This window comes from Protopterus annectens, chromosome 7.part1 (genome assembly GCF_019279795.1).
Source record: "Protopterus annectens isolate FY-2018-M chromosome 7.part1, PAN1.0, whole genome shotgun sequence".
Lineage (NCBI taxonomy): Eukaryota > Metazoa > Chordata > Ceratodontiformes > Protopteridae > Protopterus > Protopterus annectens.
This window is the reverse complement of record NC_056740.1, coordinates 498,746,607-498,760,037: the sequence shown is the minus strand read 5'-3', so window position 1 is coordinate 498,760,037 and position 13,431 is coordinate 498,746,607. Positions and strand designations below refer to the sequence as shown.

Here is a 13,431-nt window from a genome sequence, read left to right as displayed (position 1 = left end):
TGCAGATATGGCATGGACACTGCACTCTTATAAGACCACTTATGGAAACAAAAGACACACCATATTTTCTCAGAGCTCAGAGTTAGATTTGCTACAGTGTATGCACATTCAAGAAGATTTTTTTCACCTGATAACTGGTGTTTGGAAAATAATGGAGCTCAATAATCAAATAATGTAGGCACAGGAAAGGCCTATGACAGGGGTCTGGCAATGGCATCAATCTAACCTCCCTTACATCTGCGCTCCCATACCCACAAAGGGTGGTCGCACAAAAAAATAAATAAATGTGCCTGACCTCCATGGCTTGTCCTGCAAACTCTACTGGATGCTAAGCTGAAAGGAAGCCTGGCCCTCAGTGCTATCACGAAGAATGCACATGTGGTTTTAAAGGGAATACTCCTTTGCTGGAGTTATCCAAGGGTATGCTTATAATGCCTGACTGATGGATGGGAAGGTCCAACACACTAATGCATATCCTTGCTTGGCTGTTGCCACAAACGTCTCTCTGACAGACCTCTCGCCATTCATCTAAGCAGATGATGGAGGAGACAGCACATGCTTGTACAGGGAGAGGGGGAAACATACAAGGACAGAAAAGCTGTCTCCGCAATTAACTTAAGGAGACAGTAATCAGTGTTTGTCATTTATCCTTTTGTTCTTACAGTGGTCCAGGATCTGGTTTAGGATCACACAAGGGACCTCTCCTACTATGCACTAGAGAGGACACTTTCAAGAGCTGCCATCTTACAAGATGTATCGTACGTTTGCAGCTTTTCCCTAATGTATAAGCGCATACCAAATTAAAACTCTGGTACATAATGCAATATTACTCATGGGACCTTCTCACAAGTAGAAAGGCAATACTACCTCCAGTCATGGCTTTTAATTTGGCAGCTGTATGATTGGTTTGCTGGATAACACTAATTTAAGGAAACACAACAGCTTCTTCAAAACAGAAGTAATCATTAAGATCTGAATTGTACAAGCACCACAACAGAAGTGCTCCAGGTACTAGATAAAACCTCTTACCGTGGCATGAAATGTCACACCATGAAACTGCAGGGTCATATCATGAAGCTGCAGCAGCTGGGTGTACCACTGAGTGTGGGAATGCAGGAAAAAAATACAGCCAACCTGAATATGGTAATGGGATCTCCAAATCCTGCAACCTAATGTGGCGGGCTTCAAACGTCAGATATCCAGGCTGTTTTTTTATTTTTCTCTACTTTTATGAGGTCCTCTAGTAAAAGTGCTCCTGCAAGGTTAATGCAATGGAAAAACTAATAAAGGAGTACCCTGGCATTATGACCCTGCAAGCCTTCCAATTTGCCAGTAGCCACATTGTGCAAGTGGCCAGCAAGTGATTATAATCTATATGTAAAACACAAACTTCCTGATTTAGGCAGGGCCATGCAATAAACAATGTCCTTCAGGTATCTTACATGGCTGAAGGAAGGAGGCAGTTAGTGAATTTAACATTTAATGCCCATTTCCGTCCCTACCTTCAGCCCAGCCCCTTTTTCCACCACACCCACTCAGAAGCACTAAGGATGATACACTGTCTACCCCCATTTGGCAGTCTGTCTCACACACTGTAAAAGTAGTATTTTTGATAAGTTAAAGAGAAAATGGTTCCTATAATCTGCCGTTTGTGCCACCCATCCTTCAGTTAAGGATGACCTTTTCACCTCTCCCCAAACAATCTTGTGCAACAATCACATGTGGTTGAAGAGCTCAAGCTTCTCTATTCTTTAATCATACCTTTTCCCCTCCATCTTTCGGGTTACTTTCATCAGGACTCCTTCCTGCAGTATGACCTACCTATTCTTTTGTGTCCTTCAGAATAGCACACAATAAAAATACCACCCATTTGTTAACCAGGTAGGCCCATTGAACACACAAGTCCCTTTAAAGGAGGGACCCACAAGCAATATCTGGTTAAGTGACCTGCTCAAGGTCACACATTAGGCAAATTAAGGGAATCGAACCTTGCCTACAGAAGGTACAGCTGAAATCTCAACCCTCTGCCCCAACTGACAGACAATCATCAAGGAATGTTCTACTTGCTCTTCAAGAAAGCATCAAGTGATTACCTGTCCATCCTCTGGCAGTACTGAAGGTGCACACACACAGACACACACAGACACACACAGACACACACAGACACACACAGACACACACAGACACACACAGACACACACAGACACACACACACAGACACAGACAGACACAGACAGACACAGACAGACACACACACACAGACAGACAGACACACACACAGACAGACAGACAGACACAGACAGACACAGACACACACAGACACACACAGACACACACAGACACACACAGACACACACAGACACACACACACACACACACAGACACACAGACACAGACACAGACACACAGACACACACACACAGACACACACACACAGACACACACACACAGACACACAAACCCACACACACAGACACACACACACAGACACACACACACAGACACACACACACAGACACACACACACAGACACACAGACACACAAACCCACACACACAGACACACAAACACACACACACAGACACACAAACACACACACACAGACACACAAACCCACACACACACACAAACACACTTTTCCCTTCAGCTTGAACCATTAGGATCTCTTCACTTGCTGTTCTGGTCTACATTCTACTCACTCACAGACAACAGCTGCTGGGGGTAATGGGAGAGCTGGCGTCCTTAACGTTGTAGGAAGAGGTTTTAGGTTCATATTCGGTCTTTGAAGGTTACTGTACAAAGCAGCATGCAACAGATTAGTGAGGGGAGAACACTCCTCTTTCCTGCAACACTACATACCCGCCTGGAATCCCTCTCACACTTCACATTCACCATATTTTCCTACACAGGAAGGCTCCCCTTTAAAAGCATAATGCAAACTCATGAATCCCTAATTTGCACATACAGGAAAAAGCAAATGGGCACAACCTGTCATCTTCTCCCGACCCCCAACTGCCATCCAACACCATCACTTCTATTTGAAAATAAGTTGCTCGTGGCACAGATGGACACCTAGCCCATGTCAGTAGACAGACACAGGCAGACTGTTTTGCTGCCTCTATTTAAATACTTTACAAGTACTCAGAATTCTGAAATCAGACGTAAGTGCCACAGTGCAAAAGCCCTACCTTTCCATCGTTTTCATCTTGGTTCGGAGTCTGCGGGCTTCTTCCTTTGCAGCTTTGAACTCATCTTGCTGCTGCTCCAAATATTTCAATTGTTTCTGCAAAACAAATGAGGAAAATTTAACCTTGGACGTGAAAAAAATTCTCATTGCGACAACCAGAAGTTGCATTTAATTTTGCATCATTCTTTGCGATTATAAGATTACGCATTTTATATTGGAAAGTATACTAGCCTCAAAATGTACATCATTCACTACAAATCAACAAGGCATTGAGAACGTAGACTATCACAATAATGAAATAAGTAGATGCTCTAAACATCACAATCCAAATATAATACCTTTCGTGATTACGAGAGTTCAAAGGGTGATGGCAGGAGAAAAAAATACAGCTATGTAACCAACTAACCATAGCAACAGATACTCGTATACAAGGTTCATTTCTTCACTATCGGTCATCAAAGATGGAGACAGCTCTGGGGTTATACAGGGATAAAGTCCTGTTTATAGCCCAAGCACTTGACACAGCTGGTAGAAGATGGGTGTGCCCAACCTTAGCATGGCAGACTAGGATCCATACAGCCACAACCTCTGAGGAGGGTGCATGTGTGAGTGCGTGCACGCACGAGGGTACATGTCAGACTGTGAGCACGCAAGTATCTGTTTGCATGTGTGTGTGTGGTTCATATTACATTATCGAAAGATAATGTAATCGAACGGCAGAAACATCGAATCGGACGCATTTCAAAACTTTTATTGTGGGGGCTGCGCTCCCCACACCCCCTCGTTAAATATATATTCCAACAGTGAGGAAAGGGCAAATATCCCAATCTTCACTGTACTGCGATTCCACAATACGAAATTCAAAATGCGGACATTTCGACGTTTTGGTCATTCGATTTAGTTATCTTTCGATAACATAATAGGAACCAGTGTGTGTGTGCGCACGCGACTGCGAGAGTGTGTGTGTTTGTTTAGGAGGTACACTGTATGCCAATGAAGCAAAAAAAAAACTATCAGACCTCCCCCCACTCTGAAAATAAGAGATTTTGAAACAGGGAATCATAATTATTGCAAAGCCTTCAGAGCACTCCCTACACGAGCTCATCAATTGAAGACGCAAGCCACGATGATCTGCTCAAAATCTTTACTCTGCCAATAGAAGATGGTGGGATCTGCCTGTGAAGCTCTTCCACTGCATGGCATCTTTGAAATTATCACAACAACAAAGCAAAGTATCAACCAACTAAGGGTTGGCATAATGGTTAAGGTGCTTACCTCACAGACAAAAGGTACAGGGCTTGAATTTTTTGGGAAGCATGGCTAGGCTTATAAAGGCTCCAGTGGTTGTAAGCCTAGTATGAACATATACACACACACACACATATATATATATATATATATATATATATATATATATATACACACACATACATAATATATGCTTTAAGTTCTCACAATGTACTCTCCCATTCTGTTCCAACGGGATGCAGAATGTAGATGCAATGAGACAAGTTATGCCCATGTAATCTAAGAACATACTAGGCAAGAGATCACAGGGGTCATAAAATGGCTACTCATTTACACCTTTAAGCAGACAAACTTAAAAGTTCTTGCCACTTTTTTCAAGCACTTTAACAGTGCTCACCTCACAAACGGAGTAGGGCTATACATGATAACCCAGCTACCATAATACGAAACACAGCAAAAACAAATTCCCAACAGGGAAAGAAAACTTGGAAAATGAAGAAAAAAATCCCAACGACGACCTGGAACACACCAGCTTTATTGACAACAATACGTTCCTTCGACTAAGAGCTTTCGCCAGTAATTGGCTTCATCAGAAAGCCTCTTACCGACGCAGCTTATGATGCACCACAAGCCGCATGCATGGCGGCTTACTAAATGCCTCACTCTAGCGTTTTTCGCCATTTTGGCCCCTTAGTCTCTTCCCTGTTATTGCAGAGGTGCTGGTGGTGCGTCATAAGCTGTCGGTAAGAGGTTTTCTTTAACTCTGATGAAGCCAATTACTGGCGAAAGCGCTTAGTCAAAGGAATGTATTGTTGTCAATAAAGCTGGTGTGTTCCAGGTCGTTGTTGGAATTTTTTTCTTCATTAACCCAGCTACCATGCCTAGTCTTACAGGTAGACTAAGTAGCACTTTGTTTGACCTGTAGTGGTAACTTATTCCATCGGCTAGGAATAAGCCATGTTACGAACTGATCTCTTCAGCAAGTCTTGTTTATTTGTAGGTCCAGATTTAAGTCCTTAGTGCGAGTGTCTGTACAGCCACTGGTTTTGGGAAGAAACAGGTTATGAAAATAGGACTGGGTCTATCTTAGCTGAAAAGCAAGACAAAGATCACCTGACAGCACCCTTGCAAGCTACCAAGTAGGAGGACAGTTGTGTACTCCCATCATGGTAGCTGATGGATTTTATACCTTTAATTCTCTTGGTTAGAAATCTTTGGAACCTTTCCAGTTAAACAATATGCTTGGATTTGTACATACCAAAGAGGGCATTGTATTCAATGATGACAGTCTAATAAGGGAAGACTACAGTGGTAGGACGACGACTTTGGATCTTCAAGATATTACATTGGAAATTAACTGGGCCAGATAGAAGGATTTACCTCCTGTGGTGGAAACATAATGATCGACGAAGAAAAAGCTATCCACATAAGTACCCAGGTCTCTTACGAATGTCTGAAAAGGAGTACCATTTTTATTATATAAGGTGAAAAAGTACAGTTGTGTACACTTACCATAAATGTAGATGTTCGAATGTATTCACTGTTGCAGTCATCACATTTGGGTTATCTGCCTGCATGTAGCCCTCAGCGGCCTGAATACCAGAGTCTTGGGATTTCTGTGTCGGATGCTGTCGCTTCTTCCATGACGTCAGGTCATCAGGGGTATAAAACATGCAGCAGACGTCATTACGTCAGTTTTTCCTTGCCCCAGATGTCAGGTGCCCCCAAAATGGGAAGCAATTACATGGTATGGAACACCCCCAGCAAAATCAAATACATATAAGAGGTGCCAAACAAAGAAGCTAAGTAGAAGTAAAGAGAAGGCAGGGGACTGCAGTGATGGTAACCAGGACTGCAACAGTGAATACACTTGAACATCTACATTTATGTAAGTGTACACAACTGTACTATGCTCTTCATGTTTCACTGTTGCAAGTCATTACATTTCGGTTGATTCCCAAAGCTAAGGTCTGGAGGATGTAGTTAAGAAGTATTAGGGCTGGCAATCAGGCCCTGTAAAACTGCTGTGGCAAATCCAGCTCTGGATTTAGAGAAGATAGGTAGGTGGTAGTGCTTGCTGAAAGTGTGTACAGAGCTCCAGGTTGCAGCTTCCAGGATGTCCCTAGTAGGGACCCCCCTGAAAAATGCTGCGGAGGTTGATGTAGCCCTAGTGGAATGTGTTCTGATTCCCTGTGGGGTAGGTGTCCCATGGTGTTTGTAGCAGAAATGGATGCAGTGCGCTATCCATTTAGAAATGGTTTGCTTTGAAATGGTCTTGCCCTCTGCCCCTGCAGCAAAGCTGACTAGCAGCTGGTCAGATTTTTCTGAAAGGCTTAATCCTGTCCATATAGAACCTGAGCTACCTGTGCATGTCCAGGGAGTGCAGGATCCTTTCCCCTTTATTCTGAGGATTAGGGAAAAAAGTAGGCAAATGAATGGATTGGTTTAAAGCCACACTAGATACCACCTTGGGCATAAAAGATGGGTTTGGTCCTGAGGGAAACCCTGTCCCCATGGAAAATAATGAAGGGTTCCACAGCCATAAGGGCCTGCAATTCAGACACTCTTTCTTGCTGAAGTGATGGGTAGAAGTAAAGCAGTCTTCCATGAGAGGAATTTTAGCTCTGCTGTAGCAGCAGGTTCAAAGGGCGGAAGCGTGAGCTTTTCCAATACAAAGTTAAGGTCCCAGGCAGGAGTGGGAGATCTCCTGGGGGGGGGGGGGGGGGTCTTAAATTTTTTGTTCCCCTCAGGAACTGTTTTATCAGATGATGAGAGAAAAGGGGTGGCTCAGTATTATAATGAGCTGATATGGCAGAGGCATGAATCTTAATAGAAGAGAAAGACAGGTCTTTGTGGAGCATTTCTGTTAAGTAATCTAGTATATGAAGTTGGGCACAGTTGCGTCCATTCCCTGAGACTGACTCCAGGAGCATAATCTTTTCCACTTTTCCGATTAGGACTTTCTAGTACTAGGCCTCCTTGCCTCAAGAATGACACCCAGCACCTGCTTACTGACAACTCTTGGTGGAGAAGTCAGTGGATGAGCCAGGCTGCTAGGTTCAGGGTCTGTAGCTGAGGGTGCAGAATCTGGCTCTCCTGCTGGGAACAGCAGGGAAGGAGTGTGAGGCAGGTGCCATGGTGGCAGACTGTCAGACTGTGCAAAAGAGGGTACCAGTGCTGGCGTGGCCAGTATGGTGCAATCAGGATTGTCCTTTGCTTGTCCTGTTTGAACTTTAGTAGAACCTTCGATAGGAGGGGCAGAGGGGAAAAGGCATAGACTGAGAGGTTTTCCCAGGTGAAGGACAGGGCCATCCATTTTCCAAGCTTGGCTGTGGGGAGTTCTGGTGCAATATTTGCTCAACTGATAGTTCTGAGGGGAAGCAAAAAGGTCCACCTCTGATGTCCCCCACCTGTTCCTTAAAAGCTTGAATATTTTGGGTTCCAGTTTCCACTCGTGTGGGTCCATGAGATTTCTGCTTAAGTCATCTGCCAATGAATTTAGTTTGCCTGGCAGGAATTGAGCTTGTAGGTGCACTTGGCTGCTTAAGGCTGTGTTCCACAGAGCCATGGCTAATCTGCAGACTGGGTAGGAATGGGGTCCCTCCCTGCTTGTTTATGTACCACATAACTGTGGTGTTGTCTGTTTAACAAATAGTTGTCCTGGAAGAATAAGGCCTTTGAAGGATGTCAGAGCATTCTGTACAGCTAACATTTCTTTGTGATTGATATTCAGGTGCATTTGCTTTGGGTTCCATTTGCCCTAAATGCACTGCCCTGACATGTGAGCCCCCCATGCATAGTCTTATGCGTCTGTTAGGGTTTGGGTGGCAAGGGGTAGAGTGGAAGAGAGTCCCTTGTTGTTGTTGCAGGCCTCTGCTCACCAAAGGAACTCTGCCCTTAGACAAGGAATGATGGGAGTCATTGTTTCCAGGACCCTGAGAATGCTGACACCAGAGACTTTTTAGGTACCATTGAAGTTTCCTCATATGCAGCCTTGCATATGGAATTAATAGAATGCAAAAGGCCATAAACCCCAGGGCTTGCAGTATTTTTCTTGCAGATAGCCGGGTTTTGGTGGCCAGTAGACTGAAGTCGTTTGTCAAATAAATGTGTTTCTCTGGAGTGAGGAATGCCATCTGGGAAGTTGTGTTCAAGCTTGCGCCCAGGAATACAATCTGTTGGCTGGACACCAGCTGTGATTTCCTTTCATTGATGGTGTACCCCAGTGAAATTAGAAGTCTCTTTACAAATGCCAGGTGCTGTAGTAGCAAGTCCTGACTGTCCGCCTGAATCGGGTAATTGTCCAAGTATGGGTAAATTTCAATTCCTCTCTGCCTGCAATATGCAATGGCTGGAGCTAGGCACTTTGTGAATACCCTGGGCGCAGTAGATAAGCCAAAGGGAAGTGCAGAGAAAGTACAGTTGTGTACACTTACCATAAATGTAGATGTTCAAGTGTATTTCACTGTTGCAGTCATTACATTTGGGTAATCTGCTGGCAGGTTGCCCTCAGTCGGCCTGAATAACAAAGTCTTGGGGCCTGCATCGGTTGCTGTCTCCTCTTCCATGACATCAGGTCGTCAGGGGTATAAAACATGCAGCCACCATTTTATTCAGTTTTCCTTGCCCCAGATGTCAGGTGCCCCCCAAATGGGGAGCAAAAAAAAAAAAAAAAAAAAAAATATATATATATATATATATGTAAACAGAAATATAAATGTAAATGCATTTTTAGCAATATAAACTTTACCTTCATCTAAAAGCAAATACACCCCAAAGGCTTTAGAATATAGTAAAGGAAAGAGAAGTTATAGAAAAGGGGGATGGCAGGTGGGTAACCCGGACTGCAACAGTGAATACACTCATCTACATAAGTGTACACAAATGTACTATGTTCTTCGTGTTTCACTGTTGCAGTCATTACCTTTGGGCAGAATCCCAAAGCTATGGATGGGAGGATGGAACCAGATAGTATTAGGAGTGGCTAAAAGACCTTGCAGAACTGCAGTGGTAAAGCCTGCCCTGGATTTGGAGAAGAGAGGCAAATGATAATGGTTTGTGAAGATATGAACCGAGCTCCAAGTAGCAGCTTCTAGAATGTCTTTGGTTGGAACTCCTCTGAGAAAAGCTGTTGAGGTAGAGGCAGCCCTGGTGGAATGTGACCTGATCCCTTGGGCACATGTTTACCATGGTGCAAGTAGCAGAAACGAATGCAGTGGCTTATCCACTTAGAAATAGTCTGCTTTGATATAGCCTTCCCCTCTGATCCTGCAGCAAATGCCACCAGTAGCTTCTCAGACTTTCTTAGAGATTTGGTCCTGTTTAAGCAGAATCTTAGTTGTCTGTGTACATCCAATGAATGCAGAATCCGCTCCCCCTTGTTCTGTGGATTTGGGTAAAAAGTTGGCAGGTGAATTGTTTAGTTAGGGCCACACTGGATACCACCTTAGGCATAAAAGAAGGATTGGTCCTGAGGGACACCTTGTCCGGGTAAAATGTAATAAAAGGCTCCACAGCCATGAGAGCCTGTAGTTCTGATAACCCTTCTTGCTGAAGTGATTGCCAATAGGAAAGCTGTTTTCCAAGATAAAATTTTTATATCTGCAGTAGCTGCTGGTTCAAAAGGAGGCAGGGTGAGTTTTTTCAGCACAAAATTGAGGCCCCATGCAGGAGTTTGTGATCTTCTGGGAGGCCTTAAATTTTTGGCCCCTCTAAGATACTGTTTAAGCAGAGGATGAGAAAAGAGGGGAGGCTCCGTGTTGTAATGGGCCGAGATGGCACAGGCATGAATTTGTATTGAAGAAAAAGATAGGCCCTTGTCAAGCATCTCAGGCCAGCTCCCTTGGAGCTTTTCTCCCCGGGCCTCAGCTGAAAATGGACATGCATCCAGTCGGACTATCCCGGTCAACAAATGTAAAATAAAATAAAATAAAAAAAAATAAATAAAAAATCTGAGGGATATTTGGTTTTGCTGAGTCCGTCCCTTGTGCTTGGTTCCAAGCACAGAATCCCTTCCATTTATCAGCATAAGACTTTCTAGTACTAGGCCTTCTGGCTTCCACAATGACAACCATCACAGATTTACTGAGAGGTGTTGTTTGAATAATTAAATGATCAGCCATGCTGCGAGGTTCAGAGTTTGGAGCGGTGTGTGCAGAATTTGATTGTTCTGCTGAGACAGTAGATGAGGTCTGAGGCAAGTACCAAGGAGGGAGTTGAGACATATTCCTTAGAACTGGGTACCAGTGCTGGCGAGGCCAGACCGGAGCAATTAGGATCATCTTTGGTTTTTCCTGTCCGACCTTTAGCAGGACCTTGGAGAGAAGAGGCAGACGGGGAAAAGCATAGACTGATAGGTTTTTCCAACTGAAAGATACGGCATCCACTTTCCATGCTTGTCTGTGATACGTCCTTGAGCAGAATTTGTCCAGTTGATAATTTTGGGGAGAGGCAAATAGATCTATGTCTGATCTCCCCCATTTCTGTGTTACCATGCTGAAGATTTGTGGATCCAGTTCCCACTCGTGCGGGTCCATAAGATTTCTGCTTAGGTCAGCTGCCAGATCATTTTGTTTTCTTGGCAGGAATTGAGCTTGAAGATATATTTGGTAAATTAAAGCTGTGTTCCACAATGCCATGGCTAGTCTGCAAAGGGGGTAGGAATGTGTACCCCCCTGCTTGTTTATGTACCACATAAACGTGGCGTTGTCCGTCTTTATCGGTAGTTGTCCTGGATGAAGTAAGTCTTTGAAGGCTGTCAGAGCATTCTGAACAGCTAGCATCTCTTTCCGGTTGATATGCAGATGCATTTGTTTTCGGCTTCATTTGCCCAAGCATAGTCTGATGAGTCTGTAGTTAGGGTTTGGGTGGCAGGGGTTAGAGTGAATGACAGTCCCCTATTTTGGTGAAATGTCTCTGCCCACCAAAGAAACTCCTGTTGTAGGCAGGGAATGACAGGAATCATTGTTTCCAGACTGTGACAATGTTGACTCCATAAACTTTTTAGATACCACTGTAGTTTCTTCATATGCAGTCTTGCATATGGAATTAGTAGAATGCAGGATGCCATGAACCCCAAAGCCTGCAGAATTTGTCTTTTAGATAACTGGGTTTTTGTTGCCATCTGTTTGAAGTATGTTGTCAGTTGCCTTTGTCTGGCATAAGGTAAGCCATCTGGGCAGTTGTATTCAAGTTTGCACCCAGGAATGTAATTATTTGAGAGGGTAGCAGTTGGGATTTCTTTTCGTTTATTGTGTACACTAGGCATGTTAGAAGCCTTTTCACAAACGCCAGATGTTGAAGAAGAGTGTCCTTGTTCTCCTGCTTGAATGAGACAGTCGCCCAGATAAGGATAAATTTGTATGCTTCTTTGTCTGCAGAATGCAATTACTGGTGCCAGGCACTTTGTAAAGACCCTGGGTGCAGTAGATAAGCCAAAAGGCAGTGCAGAGAATTGGTAATGCAAAAAACCTGCCTTGAAGCGGAGGTATCTTCTGCACAATTCCCTTATTGGGATATGCAGGTATGCCTCTTAAGTCTAGAGTCACTAACCAAGTGTTCCTGCCCAGCATGAGCAGTAGCTGTTGTAAAGTCAGCATTTTGAATTTTGGAATGTCCAGGAACGTGTTCAAAATCGATAAGTCCAGTACTGGATGCCAGGCATTGTCTTTTCTAGGTACCAGGAAAAGTATTGAATAAAAACCTTGTCCTTTTTCCTTTTCTGGTACTGGTTGAATAGCCCCCATTATTCATGAGTGACATAACTTGTTTCTGAGCCTCTGCCCTTTGATTTTGTGGCAGATCTGGCCAACCGTTTGGAATTGGCAAAGTATGGAAATGAAATCTGTACCCCTGGGATACTAGGTTTAATACCCACTTGTCCTGGGTAATTAACTGCCAATTTTGAGCATGAAGTGCTAATTTTCCCCTCAAGGGGGCTGCCAAAAGATAAATGCTTGGTGAAGGTAGAGGAAAGTCATTGAGACTGCTTACTGTAGGGTTGTGCTTTGTTTCCTCCAGATTTGGAGGTGGAGGCACCCCATTACTTTGACCTGTAAGAACCCTTTGATGGGTATCTAGAGCCTTTTGAGCGCCTGGATTTGCTTTGGGGGGCTCTGTTGGACACATGAAAGGACCAATTTTTAGTAGGCCAGTGCCTACTGAACCTGGGTGGCTGCACTTGTAAGAAATCTTTTACAGTTTGCATAGATTTAGCTTTGACTTCCATTTTTTTTAAAACCTCTTCTGCCTTGAGTATCAAGCTGCAAAGGGGCATCCAACAATTTAGCTTTAACATGATCAAGCAGATTTTGTTCCTTGAGCCAGGCATGCCTTCTAATCACAGATCCAGTAACTGTGGCCCTGCAAGAGGCCTCCAAGGAATCAAAACCACATTGCAAAGTATGCTTTCCAACCTGTTCTGCTGAATGCAATAACTCCTGTAATTCTTTATTTTCCACACAATCAGAAATCAACATAATTTTCTGTTTCAATAAGCCCATAACATGCTGTTGATATTTAAACATATGAAACTGGCAGTTTAAGGCCCTAATTGCCAAGGTTGCAGATGTATAAACCTTCTTTCCCCCATCTATCCAGCGCCCTGGAATCTCTATCAGAGGGGGTAGGATTTTTGGTTGTAGAGGCCTTTGCACCTTTGGGACCCTGTGAGATAGTCTCAGGATCAGCAGCAGGATTTTTCAATAGAAATTTGTGGAAGTCAGGAACCCTGTAATATCTGTCTGGCTTACTAGGAGCCGGAGGTAGGGAATCAGGAGGCATGCTTGATTCCGAAAACACATCATCCAGAATGTCTATACAGGAGATATTGCCAAAGGCCTATGCTGAGGAAGAAGAAGGAAATCCTTAAGCCTCTTTTTTGATTCAGAGAAATCCTGACTTTCCCAATGAAAATGTTCCCTTAAAGTATGCAAGGTTTCTCCAAAAGAATAATCCTCAGGACAAGATGCAGATGGGATAGATTCGTCTGCATCAGA

General features: G+C 43.8%; 1 protein-coding gene across 1 annotated transcript in view; it reads right to left on the bottom strand.

The window, feature by feature from the left end:
* The window catches only part of LOC122807606 (TRAF interacting protein), a 676,961-nt gene that overhangs the window by 457,544 nt on the left and 205,986 nt on the right, over positions 1-13,431 (bottom strand). The window contains exon 6 of the mRNA XM_044078516.1: positions 3,189-3,283. Within this exon, the coding sequence (XP_043934451.1) occupies positions 3,189-3,283 (95 nt within the window). The remainder of the gene's footprint in view (positions 1-3,188; positions 3,284-13,431) is intronic.